At 54.7% G+C, this 15,483-nt stretch overlaps 2 protein-coding genes across 4 annotated transcripts in view; both read left to right on the top strand.

Annotated features, from left to right (window-relative positions):
• NDRG3 (NDRG family member 3) overlaps positions 1 to 4,787 on the top strand; it is a 60,566-nt gene extending 55,779 nt beyond the window's left edge. For 2 of the 3 annotated variants that reach the window (XM_048048905.2, XM_048048907.1), the window contains 5 exons: positions 51 to 98; positions 786 to 821; positions 914 to 965; positions 2,671 to 2,709; positions 3,221 to 4,787. In XM_048048905.2, the coding sequence (XP_047904862.1) occupies positions 51 to 98; positions 786 to 821; positions 914 to 965; positions 2,671 to 2,709; positions 3,221 to 3,399 (354 nt within the window). In that variant the 3' untranslated portion in view covers positions 3,400 to 4,787. The remainder of the gene's footprint in view (positions 1 to 50; positions 99 to 785; positions 822 to 913; positions 966 to 2,670; positions 2,710 to 3,220) is intronic. The other variant, XM_048048906.2, reaches the window with a different exon arrangement.
• A 4,204-nt stretch (positions 4,788 to 8,991) lies between these two features.
• Positions 8,992 to 13,189, top strand: SLA2 (Src like adaptor 2). Its single transcript, XM_013195874.3, has 8 exons — positions 8,992 to 9,303; positions 9,893 to 10,040; positions 10,119 to 10,218; positions 10,339 to 10,425; positions 11,103 to 11,206; positions 12,094 to 12,243; positions 12,388 to 12,514; positions 12,594 to 13,189. Exons 2-8 carry the CDS (start codon positions 9,953 to 9,955, stop codon positions 12,751 to 12,753), a joined length of 816 nt encoding a protein of 271 aa, XP_013051328.3. The 5' UTR covers positions 8,992 to 9,303; positions 9,893 to 9,952; the 3' UTR covers positions 12,754 to 13,189.
• The last annotated feature ends 2,294 nt before the right edge of the window (positions 13,190 to 15,483 follow it).

Genomic DNA, 15,483 nt, shown 5'->3' with positions numbered 1-15,483 from the left:
TTCAAGATTTCTGTGTGATATCGCATACCTCTAACCTCCTTTTATTTTAGGTTGAATGCAATTCACGTCTTGACCCAACCAAAACTACCCTTCTGAAGGTGAGTACCATGCCAGAATCATTCCAGCCTGCACATATTTTTTTTTCTGAGGCCTGCTCCACTTAGGTATTTGCCTTCCATACATTTAGCTTCAAGAGGTTTCTGGACAGTTGCTCAGGGCTGTGTTCTCTCCTGTGTGGAGAAAGACTAAGAGAAAAGAGCTTGTTGTTAGGGGGGCCCTGATTCCCTGATTTATGTCCAGTTCTCTATTATCTTCACCCAGCAAGTGGTAGGGAAGATCTAATGAGAATTAGCAGAGGTGCCCTGCCTCCACCCTGTTCACTGTCAGCAACATCACTTTTTATAGCTTTCTACAAGTCCACCCCACCCTCACCTATGGCTCCTCAGCGTGTCAGAAAGATACTGTGTAGAAGTGTAAACCGCCAGGTGTGGGAAGAGTGGCAGGGGGAGCTGGGCAGATGCAGGTTTGCTTCTGGGCTTCTAGAGTATGGCCTGAGATTGCTTGATGGTGCAACCTTCAGGATGCTGGGTTTCTTCAGCAGCAAGCTTCCAGAAGACATATCACTAGGCCTTGCTTTGGTTTTAGAAACAAAATGATAGAAGTGTGCCTTGTGTCGCAGTGCAGCCTGTGCCCTCAGCCTGGTGGGGTAGGCAGTGCTGTGCCAGTCCTGGGGTTGACCCAGGGTGGGAAGGACAACCGAACCTCCCTTTTGTTTCTTGTTGCAGATGGCTGACTGCGGAGGACTTCCCCAGGTGGTTCAGGTGAGAATTGTGTCACAGCTCTTCCATGGGATTTGGTTTGTACAAAGCCCCTTGCCCTGCTCACACTAATGCTGCACTTTCTGTTTCCACAGCCTGGCAAGCTGACTGAAGCCTTCAAGTACTTTGTGCAGGGAATGGGCTACAGTAAGTGGCAAACGCAGTTTTCTGTTTTGGAGCGGGTTTGTTTTGAGGGGAACTCAGCCTTTCTGGTCCATCTGAGCCCATTAGCATCTGTGTCCCCACCCATGAGTTAGTGTGGTTGCCAGGACATCCATCCACGCTGGAAAATCAACTAGGGTGCTGACACGTTAGTAAACCAATGTTGTTCCCTGATGTGTGTTTAATCTGCACTACAGCTAGTGCGGTGACCCCTTTTTGGTTGCTGGTGTTGATAAAATGTTGTAAATTCATGTTTGTCCCAGTTAAGAAAAGTGTTCTCCCAAGGACAGTAAATCTTCTGAAATCTTCAGTGATACCTTCTGCAAAGGGGAAGGAGTTAGCAAGCAGTACGGCCTCGTGGTTGTGGTGGGTACATGAGAGCTCTGCCCTGTGGCTTCCTCCTTGTGCTTCATGGCCGAAGACATTGTGTCCTGAGTGTGTCAGGCTGAGACTTCCCATGCCCTTGGTGTTCCAGGGACTGAGGACTTCAGGAGAAGAGATTCTTGATGCACCAGATCAACTCTGTCTCCATTGCAGACACCTTGGCACAGCTATGCCTTGCTTGCCAGAGGCCAGGGCTAGGAGGTCCCTTCTGTGGATGATGAACGTTCAAAAGCTGCAACTATAGGAGGGGTTTGTTGCCATGGCTGAGTAACCACTAAGCATGGCCATTTTAGCAGCCGTGACATTCCCAATGGTCTCCATGTCACCAGAGCTTCTTTACCAACTCATGGATGTCAGAACTCAGAGGAAGCTGTCCTTTTCCCTAGAGCTCTGTGTGTCTGACTTGAACATAATGGGATGATCGTGTTCTCCAAGGCTAGCCAGAAGACCCTGACGCTTCAGAGGAGGTTGCTGTGTGAGAAAGGCCCCTTTAATCTCACAATCTAAGAGCATTTCCATGTTCAAGTCTCTTGCACGCCTAGTGCTGGAAAAATCAGCAAGTACTGTCATCAGAGCAAGGACTTCAGCAGGGCTTTGGTGGTCAAATCTCTTGCCAACAGGATATGTAGCACAGGGGAAGGATGAGAGGTAAACTTCTATTTATAGAATTAGTAGCTAGTCACAGAGCCATCCTACCAACTTAGGTTGGCAAGACCGTTGGGAGTGCTGAGCTTGGACCAGCAGGGCCTCATCTCAGAGGAGAACAGCAGAGAAACAAAGCAGCTTGTCACTTCTAGAAGTGCAGAAGCCAGTTCCCCAATAGCTATTCTTGATCCTTCTGCACATTGATTGAAACAGCTGGAACTGCCCATGCTGAAACTGCAAGTGGAAGGTAATGCCTTGTAGCTGGAATCTGATGCTGTCAACTCGAGGAAAGACAAGAATTTCTGTTCAGTATCCAGAGTTGCAGAGTATACCCCAGTTTCCTCACCTCAGGAAAATGACATCTGTGTTGAGCAGTTATGGTGCATACAGTGGGGAGGCTGAGGTCACCAGGTATGCTGCAGTTTCCAGCTAACATCATAGGAGAGATTTGCCCCTGGTAGGTTTTTGAGTTGGCATCTCCCCAAGATGCTCATTATCAGCTGTTTTCACAAATACTAGGAGCTCACAGCACAGTGTGCGAGATGGGAGTGGAAGGGAAAGTAGCTTGGGATCCCAGGAGCAGTGCAACTGCTACTCACACTCTGCAACTAATTGGCTCTTACCTGTATTCATCCCTTTCCTTGTCTCATGTTGTTTCCAGTCCCTTATGTGCAGCTCAGCCACCTAAGCACTGAGTCAGGTACCTTCAACTGTGCATCTGCCTCGGCCCAAGTCTGTGTACTGAGTTGAATGATTCTTCGGGTGCATTGCTCTGTCTCAGCATGTCCTGCTGCTATGGGCTAGGCTGATCCATTGTACAATGTGTATGCTATGGTTTTTCACCTTTCATTTGTATTTTGTTGATTGTTGCATGATTTCGGCTCTGTGGTTGTCTAGAGTGATGAGACTGACTTTCAAAAGGTCACTTGTACAACAGCTGCCTTGGTTTGCACAGACACTCACCGTGACTGCACTTGCAAATGATCAGTTACATTTCTGGCATTTGCTCACCTTGGACCTTTTGAAATTGGGCCTTAAACATCTTGCTTTAGACATGCAAAGACTTAATTTTGGCAGTGAAGAGTTTTTTCTTCCTGAGGGGATAGCTCATTCTGTGCTTACTCAGCAACACATATTTGAGTGCCGTGATACTTGCTCTGAGCCTAAGAACTTCCTCCTTTTTTAAGACTTACTCTTGTTCTCTCTTGCAGTGCCAGCAGCTAGCATGACCAGGCTGATCCGCTCGCGTACTCACTCCTCTTCTAGTGTGGGCTCCGGGGAGAGCATCCGCAGCCGGTCTCATACTAGCAACCACGGTGAAGGCAGTGCTGGAACCCCAGAAGGAATTGATCTCCAGGATGCACCTCAAACCATGGAAGTATCCTGTTAAGCAGGAGCCCCTCTTCTCGATTCAGACAACTCCACTCGCCCCCACTGAACCCACTCAGAATCTAGCATTTCATCCAACATGGCATTAACTGTTCTCTCTAACTTGTGCATGCCCATCTGAGCTGCTACCTCCTTGGTAGTCTGTAGTTGGCATTACTTTGGTCCTTTCTGTATGCCCTGGGCATCAGAGCCTCTTTAAAACTCGTTAACATTCCGCAGTCTTAGTAAGTCAGGTTACTGTACATGCTGATACCATCTCCTGTGTGTGCTGTATATCAATCCAGATGACAGCCATTGTCTTCCCTGTTCATTTAAATATAATTTTTGTGGCTTTGTGAGGTTTAGAATTGCTTTCTAGTTGTGCTTCTGCTAAAGGACCCTTGCGGTGCAGTTGGAATGGCATCTGTGGGACATGGGAAAGCAAGACCATGATGATGTGAAGCTCCAGGCACTGGAGGCGGGTGGTAGTCCTTGGCAGAGTTGTGCCTGGAGTGCAGAACCCACCAGGAGGTCTTTGTGTTCCCAGGACTCTTGGCATGCCAAGGAGCTGTGGGGAAGATGAACGAATGGTTGGAAATACTGTCTTGGTCTCATCTCTGTATGTGTGTTAAGGAGCGTAGTGATTTCTTACTTGAGCCTCCTGAAAGGGCAAAGCAGTTAACAAGTAAATGTACACTAACCGAGGTGCACTATTCAACAGAGTACAAGGGATTAAACTATAGCAGCTGTGGCTGCCAGACTGCCTCTGCTGACCCACCTGCCTCTCCTGCGGAGGGGCCAAATGCAGTTAGCACGTAGTCACTATTCTGCCCTGGCACAGGTGAATCTTTAACATCAAACAGGCTGTGAAATGGGCACCAGTGCCCCTTGCCATATGGAGATCCCAAAATCTCCTGCACTGCCAGCTCTGCTTCCTGCTGCTGTCATCCCCAGGCAGCGTGTCTGCATGGGATCTTAAGTGAGGCTCAGGAAGCACCAGTGAATGTAAATGACTGCTGTCAGCCACACATTTGTGTGACTCAGGCCAGCAGTTGAGCAATGAATGCCTGTGTGCAGGTACTGTTTATTCTCTTCGTGGAATTCACAATTTTTCTGCCTTTTTGCATCTGGCTGGGTCACAGAGGGCAGGAGGCAAATGCCTGCTGCGTGCCAGGGTCTAGCTGTTAATGGGAGAAAAGGGATGACTGGTCAGGCTACTACAGGTCTCGAGAGACGAGCAAAACATCCTTTCTTAACAGCTGAGCAGTCCTGACTCAATGGGAGCCAGCTCCTCCAAGGGTCACACTCATGTTCTGCTCCATTTCAGGTAGGGAATGGGACTGGGAGGCTCTGCCTGAGGGGGACTTTGTACCAGTTATTAAATAAAGCTATAACTGAGTTTCATTGTTACCGTGTGTGCTTGTGTTGTTTCTCTTGGCCTGACCTAGCACTGCAGCCGGTTTTGTCAGTTGCAGTGTTTCCTCCTGTGAGAGGCCCCATGGAAGGGGCAGCATTGGCCCCCTCTTCCAAGAGGTTTCCTAGGGGCTGGGCAGGAGCAGGGTGGCACAGCATCCCCTGCAAGAGGCTGTCTGAAGGCATCAGATAACTGGCTTCTGCCAAAATGCAGAAAGAAGCTTCCAGTTTTGACAGAGTGAAACTAAACAAAAGGTTTGCTACAAAGCAGACACGCCGCCAAGAATTGCCTCTGAACAAAGGCAGCAAGTCCTACGAGCTGTCTTCCCGGGTGAACAGCACTCTGCGCCTGTGTGATTTACTGGTATAACACAAAGTTAACCTGTAATACCTCTGACAAGGAAGGAAAGTGCTTTGGAAAGCACTGTAAGATCTGTTTACTCTTTAGCCTGCACGCATGTAAAGCCAGGTGCAGATGGAGCAGTGCTGAGCAACTGGTCGTTTAACATAACCGTTTATCTTCTGCTTTTCAGATCCAGATTTTGCTCTTAAGTCTCAGAAGTCTGTCATCATGCGGTCACAAAGCTGTCTGGGCTTCAAGAGTGCTTACATGCTGGTCACAGCTTAGTCCTGGTCCTGCTGTCATGTCCACAGGGTGGACTCCTGCAGCTTTGTGCTTTGGACTTTCTGCAGGCCTTTGGGGAACTCTGTCACTGCAGGAAGTGAGACAAAGTGTTTTCCAGAATTGCAAACCGATTGAAAGGTTTGCAGCCGATTGAAACAGGAAAAAACGGCCAATTGCAGTAAAGTAAGTTCAAGTCTACTGAAGACAGGAGAATATGAAAGAGGTCAGTCCCTCAGATACCACATGAAATCCATCGCTGCTAAATGCAAGTGCTGAATGCAAAGCAACGTGTTCAGAAGAGTTGCGCGTGCAGCAGGGTTTTATTCCAGCTGACTACACCGAGAAGTAGCTGTGCAGACAAGTGATTCTTCCCCAAGTTCCCTTATGAAAATACAGAGACAGACCAAAAGAAAGGCAAACACAATATTAAAATGACAACGAAATGAGTTAGAGGAAATAATACCACAGCAGGGGTTGATGTGTGCTCACCAAGTGTGTTTATGATGTGCATTTCAGCAGGAGCCCTCACAGTTACAGGCTCCCATGGACCAAGGACCAGGGAGAGCAAACAGATGAGATTTTACCAATTTGAAAGAGGGCTGATTAAGAAAGAAGTTCGTTGCCATGGTGGTTCAAACGCATAAGCGAGGCAAGATTTGTAGCGAGGATTCTCATATGGAGAAAGTAAATTATTTCCACAGAAGCAAGTGCTTTTTTGATAAAAATAGAAGCATCAAAGCAAAACACAAACTGGGAACAACTATTCCCAGTTAAATAAAAGACAGGATGTTTCTTCAGGTGACAAAAGCAAGGCCAACCAAATCCAGGAGCAAAGCTTGAGCTAAGGACATGCTTCCCCTGGGCCAGGATCCCAAATCACACTGGTGCTTGGCTGAGGTGGAGGGACAGATCTGCGCAGTTCCACACGCTGTGGCACTCACAGCTCAAGCTCCCAAGCTGTGGTATTAAAAGCATGCATCGTTTTCTTCAGCAGCACGGGGTCATTCTCACTGAGCTCAGCGCAGCTGCAGGTTTCTCAGGGGTCAGCAATGGAAATATTTCTTACTGCCTTGGGCTGAGGTTTCTGTTGGGCTGCTGCTGGGTGCAACACCTTGTGCTGGCGGCCGCTGTGCATTACTCACAAAACCACCGTCCTTGTGGCTTCACTCCTGCAAGCACGGCCCTGTGGCCCCAGCGGGAGCTGTGGGCAGCCATGCTCACAGCTGGGACGTGCTCACTGCTGAAAGGCAGTGGCCTTGAATTCTCCTCCATAGGGCCAGGTGACGCTGCAGGGAGTAGCAGCCGAAAAGTGTGGTTTGGGGGGCTCAGATTTGACCAGGAATTTTCCTTGCTTTTAAGCCTGGAGGGTGCTGCAGCCCCAGGACAACAGCTGGGAATGGCCGTCTGGGCCTGGAGGCTTTCAAAACAGAGCCACAGCCAGGGTGGTGTCACTGGTGATGGAGGAGGAAGTTGGACCGGGGACCTCAGTGTCTCCTTCCCACCACCACATCTGTTACTTGATTTTAACCTGCAGAGACGGCTGGGGTGGCTTGCCTTCTGTCGAACCTTTCCCTGCTGCTGGATCCAAGACTCTGAAGCCATCCCAGTCACTCCTGCCCCTGCACAGACGTGACAGGAGAGGGGCTGGCACATCATGAGTCTGGAGAAACCCATGGGTTATTCTTTTTGCCTCCTTCCACCCACTCAGTCACAAGAATTAGCGTGGCCAAATGCTGCCACAGCAGTAAGACAAAGCCCCCCCCCCCCCCCCCCCCCTTGCCCACACTGGTGTTTGAGTCTGGGGGCCCCATTTTATTCACTACCACTAATTCAGGAAGATGCTAGGCAGTGCAGAGCAGGGCTTCAGGAGCTGAGCCACATTTGGGAAGGTTGGTGGGCACACCGGTGGTGCTTTGCTACCACTTCCAGGAGCAAACGAACCTTTGCTCAGCCCCACATATTTCTGCAAGCTGTTTGCTGCAGCCAGCACTGACCAAACCCGGAGCAGGGGCGTCCCAAACCCCAGGAGCAGTGTGAGGCCACACACATGGGTGTCTGCTTTAGTAATATGCTGTTCTTTTCCGTGTGCACTTCACACCAACGCAGTGGTTTACGACTGACCAGAAACATGAATAGCAGCAGGATGTTCAGCCACAGCGGCACAACCAGGGCAGTGGGGTTGCGGGGGGGAGGGGGGACACGGGGACGGGGAGGCACAGCGGGGCCATGAGTGGCAGCACGGCACTTCCCAGCCTGGGGAGAGCTCAGCAAAGCTGCACGAGCAACCCCTGAAGCCTCTCCTTGGGGGAAATGGGGCTACTCCCCTCGTCTGGACCTAGCCAAAAAGGTGTGGAGGTGTGGGGCCCTCAGTGTGGCTGCAGCACCTGGATGCGGGGTCCCTCAGCCTTGCTGTGCTCACAGGCTTTGAGGTGCCTGCTGGTGCTACAAGGGGAAGTGAGGCAGGGCAAAGGGCACCACGGGGCTGGGCTGCCCTCGCTGTCCCTTGGGATGATCCACCCAGCCGTGTGCATGGAGGGAAGCAGTGTGCCAGGAGCCCTCTGCTCGGCCCAGCGACTGGAGCTCCTGCTGCCTGGTGCCAGTGTCCCTCCCTCCTGTGAAATCACAGGCCTTAGAAAACCGAGCACTTCTCCCTCCCTGCCCCAAGCCACACTCCTGTGGCAGAGTATGGGGATCAAACACTGTCATTCATCAAACAGCCCATCTTTTCATTGCAAATATCCCTGCCCTCTCCTTGACCCAAAAAAGATGCAATTTGAGAAGACAAATTCAGCCCCAAATCCCCCATACAATGGGGTTGGTTGGTTTCGGGGTGCTCTGGCAGGATGTAACCCCAAGCAGGTGCTTGCTCTCAAGGCGAGCTGCTTTTCAATGATGGTGGTTGTGTTCAAGGCAGCTGTGCAAGTGCTGGATCATCTCTTGGTCATCGTGTGGGAGCCAGGCTGTGAGTTTGGCTCCATCCATGTCCATGCTGCACATTTGCGCCCAGAGACTGCAGCTGGACAAGGTCTCATCGTGTCTTCCCCAGGCGTTTGAGTTTGTGACCACCCTCCAGCACCGAGTGCCTTGTCTGGAGGTCCAGACTTACTTTTTGGCGAATCGCTGCTGACCTCTCTGCTCCAGCCATGTAAGAGCTGGCCCAGCAGAGCCAGAGCCATTTGGGTAAACAAAGAACCACATCGGTGCCACAGCTCCTGGAGCACCACACACGGCCAAGCTGCAGCCCTGGGGGTCCTCTGGCCCAAAACCTCCGCTGCTTCGTGGGGCGCAGCTGGTGCCATGTCCCCCAGCCACCAGGTAGGGGATGGCTGATCCACCCAGGGCCGCAGCTCCCAGTGCAGCTTCGGCTGCAGTGGCTGACCCACACACCTGGTGGTGAAGGAGAACCCGGTGGCACCCAGGGCAATGTCTACGGTGGCTCCAGGCAGCTGCCTGAAACTGCACCTGAGGCTTTTCTCACCCCGTACCGTGGCCTCCCTGCGGGCAGTGCTGAGCAGACTGTTGGCTGAGTGAAAAAACCAGAAACCTCTGCCGTGGTGCGCATGCGTCACAGGAAACACCAGCAGCCTGCTGGTGCCCAGGCAGCGCTCAGCCCCATCACCACGCACCCTGAGCAGGCAGCACAGCCAAGAGCAGCCCAGCCTCTGGCTCCAGCGCAGGAAAATACCCAAACCTAGAGCAGAAGGACAAGGAGGCAGCAAACGGGACCTTCCTTGGATGAGGGAGCCCCACCACTGCAGGAGGGTCCCCCCTGTGGAGCCTCGGTGTCTTGGGGACCATGCGGGAGGCACCACCCAGCACAGCAGAGCCCAGCCGATGACTGCCCAGCCCCGATGAGTCTGGTGCGATGGTGACAGCAGCAAGCAGCAGGTAGGTGAGGGCAGCAGCGGAGCCAGGAGGCTCAGTCCATGGGTCTGGGTCATGCACAGCTTTGACTGTGCCTCACCGGGGCATGGAGCTGAAATGTTCTGCTGCAGATAGAGGGGACAATTTTAGCCCCCAGGCACTGTATGAGGACTGGCACCTTAGGGCATTGGGATGGGCACCCCCACATCCCGTGGGATTCTGGGACAGGGAAGGATGGCTGTGCGGAGTGGGTGAGCACAGCCCCGCATGGTTCTGTGGCAGCCTGGGGATGGGGGCTCTCTGGTCCCCACACAGCATGTATGCCTTGTCCCCAGGAGGGCCCCCAGCCCACCCGGCTGCAGCTGCGGGGCCCCAGATGCTATCCCGTGGGCAGGCAGTTTCCTCGAAGGCTTCCCCTGGGAGCTCAGCCCCAGCCCAGAGCTCCATGGTGCCGACGCACCCTATGGCGCTGCCCTGCCCCAGGGTGTGTGGCCATACCCCTCAGGCCCAGATCCTGACACAGCTGTGCCATGGGGCACATGGCTGCAGGCGGCCTGGTCCCTCTGCCCACAGGTGCTGCCAGGGCCAGCCCAACCCTCTCCTTCCCTTGCAGCCAGTCGTGGCCACAGATGGTGGCTGGGGACGCGTGCTGACCCCACAGGTGTAGCAAAGGATGGGGAGCCTGCCCAGCCGGGAGAAGCCGCTCAGCATCCCAATGGCAGCTGCCATTCCCACACCATCCCCGCTGCCCACGCAGGCAGGTGAGTGCTCAGCAGCCACCAGCATACCCCGGCAGGCACAGTCCTCCCAAGCACTGAGCCCCGTGTTGTTCCCCACAGCCCCGAACAGCTTCCTGGCACTGGCCCTGTGCGACTTCCCCTCTGGCACAGACGTGCCCACTGTCCTGAGGATGGGAGAGCAGGTCCACGTCCTCGCCGAGTAAGTCCCCACAGTGAGAGGGCACTGCTGGCCAGCGGTGCCAGCACCCATCCCTGTGGCCATGGGGAGCCCCTTTCCTGCACCCAGCAGCCACAGGACATCTTGTCCCCTTCCCTGCAGGGATGGGGAGTGGTGGTTGGTGGCATCCAAGGTGTCTGGCAAGGAGTGCCTCATCCCCAGCAGCTGCGTGGCCAAGGTGTGGCACAGGTAGGTGCTATCCCAGGATGGCGCCCGGCAGACACAGCTCCATGGAAGAGCTGAGGGCCCATGGGGTACAGCCAGGCCTCTCAAGCACCCAGCCCCACTGGTGTCCAGGTTCATTCTCTGGCACTGCAGCTGTGGCCAGGAAATGCCTGCCACCACGCAGCCTGTGCTGCCGTGGTATGGCAGACTCCCCCCCCCCCCCCCCCCCCCCCCCCCCCCCTTTGGATGGCTCCTGGGGGGGGGGCCTGCAGTGTCCCATAGGCATTGGGGCACCCAAAGGATGGCTCTGCCAGCTCCACCTCAGTGCTACAGGGTGGTGGTGGGAGCAGGGCTCCAGGCAGGGCCAGAGGAGGGGGGCTTTGTTGCTGCTTTCCCACTTCAGAGGAGGGGGGATTGTCCCTGAGGCCAAACCCCAGCCACTGTACCGGGGCCTGAAGTTCCATTGCTGACACCCAGCCATGAGGCAGAGCTTGGTGATGTGGTAAGGCGTGCAGGGTGTCCCAGCCCTGCATCCCCATGCCTCAGGCCGCACAAGATTGAGGCCAGATGCTGCGTCCTGCAGCCCACGGGCTTTGCTGTGGGACCACCCCACCTGTCCCCATCCCCAGGGCACGAGGTGCTGCCACCCTGCTCAGGCAGCCCCATCGGCACAGCTCTGCCAACACCCACTGTCTGTCCAGGTGGCTGTACGAGGGCATCAGCCGGGAGAAGGCAGAGGAATTGCTGCTCCAACCTGGCAACCACAGTGGGTCCTTCCTGATCCGGCAGAGCCAGACCAGGAAAGGTGAGTGCACGGCCCCACAGTGTGTGCTGAAGGGCGAGGGAGGGGTGTTCAGGACAAACAGCCCCAGGCAAAGAGGGACTTTGACCAGACAGACGGGACAGGCAGTGCTGCTGGGCTGGGGCAGGGTGGCAGTGGTGACAGCTCCATCGCATGCAGGACAAAGCTGATCCCCTGAGACTCCCCCAGAGCCTGTGCACAGTGCTGTCAAGTCCTGATATCGCCTGCCCCCGCCCCACCCCAGCCCCCTTCCTCCCCCCCCCCAGTGTACTTCAAGCGTTTCATGGCCCCTCTACTCCAGGGTGCTGAGGGCGCAAACAGGGCCCTGTGCTGTGGGGCTGCTCCTCCATTGCACCTGGTGGCAACGGCAGGCCCCGCATGGTGGTTTCCTGGTGCTGCTGCTGTTCTCTGCTTCATGCCGAGCCTCTTCCTCCACCACAGGGCCCCGAAAGAATCAACAAACAGGCTTCCTGCAGCATTTGGTTAAGCAAAAATGTGCAAAGGCTTGGCTTCAAAGATGAAACAGGGGCCCAATTCCGTCCCCCCTACGAGGGAACTCTACCGAGTGCCTAGCCCTGGTGCAGGGTCAAGTCTCAGGGCAGAGCTCAGCTCAGCCCTTCTCCCAGCAGCTTTATGCTCCCTCCTTGCAGCAGCACCACCACCATCCTGGTGCCATGGCAGCTTTCGGGGGACACTGCTTGGGCTACATCCTGGAACTCTCCTCTCTCCAGGGTGGGGTGCTTGTGGTGTGGGGCTGGCACCCCATGGTAGCTGCATGTGCCCATGAGGTGCTCCCGGCCACCCCAGTTGGGTGGCAAAAATTGAGGCTGCTCCAGCCCAGGGCTGAGTGGGGTCCTGCCCTGCGGCACCCCAGCCCTGCACCCTTGCAGGCTGCTACTCTCTGTCGGTGCGGCGCACTGAGCTCACCTCATGGGACTCGGTCACACACTACCGCATCCATCGCCTGGAGAATGGCTGGCTCTACATCTCTCCGCGGCTCACCTTCTCCAACCTGCATGACCTCGTGGACCACTACACAGGTAAGGGCCACCAGTCCCCGGGCCAGATGTCACCTACCAGGGCCCTGCGGGGAAGCAGGTGGGCAGTGGCTGGTCCAGCACCTGCCTGTGGGGCTGATGTGCAGGAATGTGGGCACTGCACTGATGCCACTGGCCCCTGCCCAGAGTGTGGGGAGGGTCTGTGCTGTGCCCTCAGGCAGCCCTGCTCCATGGAGAGTGTGAGGGCAGCCCCAGCCCTGGCCCAGCCCACCGTGGTGAAGAAGCCGTCACTCAACTGGGACAAGATCGACAGGTAGGGTTGGCTACCAAGGTTGTGGGTTTCCCCTGTGGGGCTGGCACTGCATGCTGATGGCCCCATCTCCCCCCTGCAGTTCTGTCCTGTTGTCAGAGCCTGTGCCACCACCGGAGGAAGAGGAGGATAACTCCCCCATCAGCCTGGGCCTTCGGGAAGCCATCAGCTCCTACCTCCTCCTGACAGATGAGGAGGTACCAGAGATGGGCACTGCAGGGAAAGGGGTGAAGAACAGCTGAGGGCAGGACCCAGCTCAGCTGCAGCCCCAGGATGGGCACCCGTGCCTGGTTGCAGCCTTCACCTGCCTCAGCTGCTGTCATTCACCGCAGCTGGGTGCCTAGGGGCTGCACTCTTGGGGAGTGAGGCCCCTCCAGCACTGATGCCCAGGCACCTCAGGACAAGGCAAGGCCTCCATCCCAGCCCTGGGTTTCCTCGCTGTGGTCTGCTGAGCCCCCAGGCATCACCCCAGGCCTCTGCCTTCTGCTCCCATGGGACGCTTCCCCGACTGCTCGACAGAGAGGGCCTGCACCTGGCCGGGCCGCAGCTGTGCTCACCGACAGCAACACAACTCAGGCAGGGGCACAAACCAACCTAATCAGGCCCCTCACTTCATGTACAGATTATCGTTTTTTGGGTGATGGTGTCGTCTGTGCAGCACAGGGCCTGGGAGCCCCCCCCCCCCCCCCCCCCCCCCCCCCCTTTTTATCACTCTCTTCAGCCTGATGAGGAACAGACCCTGCCCCAGAGCAGAAGCAGCCAGGAGGAAACCACCCCACTTTCATCACAAGAAGCTGCTTTTTAAACCTTTAAACTGTCCATTAACCAGGATCCTGCTGGCCACACAGCAATAACTGTCTAATATCTTAATGAAAGAGCACGTCATTAACAGGTGAGAGCTGGTGACTAAATCATGAGCTGACAGCTGTAGCAGCAGTGCCACTTTCCATTGACTGCATCTGTGGGGGCTTTGCCTGTGCTGTTGCCCCTGGCCCAGATGGTTCCTGCAACACTGCTCAGGGTACATTAATCAGGCCTAGAGGTTTAAAAATGTTTATTTTAATTGATGTTCTGGGAGGTAGGGGGAGAAATTGATCCAACAAAAGGACTAGATGAGAGAAGAGTCAAAATGCAAACACTGTTGTCAAACGCTGATCTTAGCTACAACCCTTTCAGCCAGATGAAGCGGGCTGTGACCTCATTAAAAGCAGTATAAACGCATCAAAACAGAAAGACAACTGAGCCCTCATTTTGAGCAGCCCCTTATCAGCAAAGAAAGGTTTGGGGAAAGCGCCTGAAGCTTCCTCTGTGGTGAGAATTGATGTAGAAGCAATTTCGCTGCCTAGTAACCTTCTTTCCTTCCTTCTTTGAGCTCTCAGAGGTTGCTGCAGCAAGACCCCAACTATTGACACGTTTTCTACCTTTTACACACTCAAATCATCACTTAATTTTTCACATCTAATTACTTTGCTCTTGCACATCCATTGCAAATTTTACCTTTCCTTCTCTTAAGCAGCCTGTAACTTTACATGCTTGCTCAGCCTGAGCCCAAGTGCTGCCTGAGGGCAGGGGCTGCCCCCCTCCTGGGCCCCAGTGGGGTTTATTCCTCAGCCTCCAGTCTGACCCACGGGCAGCCAAGGCTGCTGGTGACACTGGAGGAAGCTGCAGTTAAGCAGCTGCCTCTCTGCTATTTGCATTCTAGTGACTTTGTAAAAATGAAAGACGCCTAGCTCCAAAGCCTATTTAAGTCCTTCCCAAGCCCATCTGCCTCAGAGCCTTGCTTCCTTCCAGCGCCATGGCAGTTCTGCTCCCAGCCCTAGCAGCTCCTAGTCCTGCAAACACTTCTCTCCTGCTGGGAAACATAGGCACAAACCCCAGCACTCAGTAGTGTTGTGGCCAAGGCTTCATGGTGGGATCCCAACCCCGCAGCCTGCAGCACAGCACTGAAAGGGACAGACCCAAGGGCGCATGGGCAGCAGGAGCCCTGCCAGCTGCCTCAGGCTGCCAAGGCAGGCCAGGGGGAACGGGCCTGCTGCTGCAGGCTGTCCTCAGCACCCAAGGTGCTCCAACTGCTCAGTGAGTGGCTGGGCAGCTGATGCTCTCCCCTGTGTCAGGGGCATGCTGAGCCTGCAGAGATGTGGCTGTTTTGGCCAGATTAGCCGTATGGTGGACAGCACTGACCTCTTCTGAAAGTTGAAATTATGAGTGCTTAGCGACATGCAGACTGCAGCCTCTCACTGAGCCTATGCTCTGCTCCTCCCCATCCTCCACAGAACAATTTCATAGAATCATTAGGTTGGAAAAGACTTCCAAGATCAACTGGTCCAACCATCCCCCTACCACCACTCTCACCCCCTAAACCATGTCCCTAAGCACCAGGTCCAACCTTTCCTTAAACACCCCCAGGGACGGTGACACCACCACCTCCCTGGGCAACCCGTCCCAATGCCTGACTGCTCTTTCTGAGAAGAAATGTCTCCTCATTTCCAACCTAAACCTTCCCCGTCACAACTTGAGGCCATTCCCTCTAGTCCTATCACTAGTCATCTGTGAGAAGAGGCCGACCCCCAGCTCCCCACACCTTCCTTTCAGGCAGTTGCAGAGAGCAATGAGGTCTGCCCTGAGCCTCCTCCAGACCAAACACCCCCAGCTCCCTCAGCCGCTCCTCACAGGACTTGTGCTCCAGGCCCTTCACCAGCTTCGTAGCCCTTCTCTGGACATGTTCCAGGGCCTCGATGTCCTTCTTGTAGTGAGGGGCCCAAAACCAAACAGTACTTGAGGTGCGGCCTCACCAGAGCAGAGTACAGGGGGGGACGATCACCTCCCTGGCCCTGCTGGCTGCACTATTCCTGACACAAGCCAGGATGCCATTGGCCTTGTTGGCCACCTGGGCACACTGCTGGCTCATGTTGAGGCAAGCATCGACCAACACCCCCAGATCCTTTTACTCTGCACCACTTTCGAGCCACTCT

The sequence above is a fragment of the Anser cygnoides genome, chromosome 16 (assembly GCF_040182565.1).
Source record: "Anser cygnoides isolate HZ-2024a breed goose chromosome 16, Taihu_goose_T2T_genome, whole genome shotgun sequence".
NCBI classification, from domain to species: Eukaryota; Metazoa; Chordata; class Aves; order Anseriformes; family Anatidae; genus Anser; species Anser cygnoides.
The sequence above is the reverse complement of the archived record's forward strand: the minus strand, read 5'-3'. Positions and strand labels throughout refer to the sequence as shown.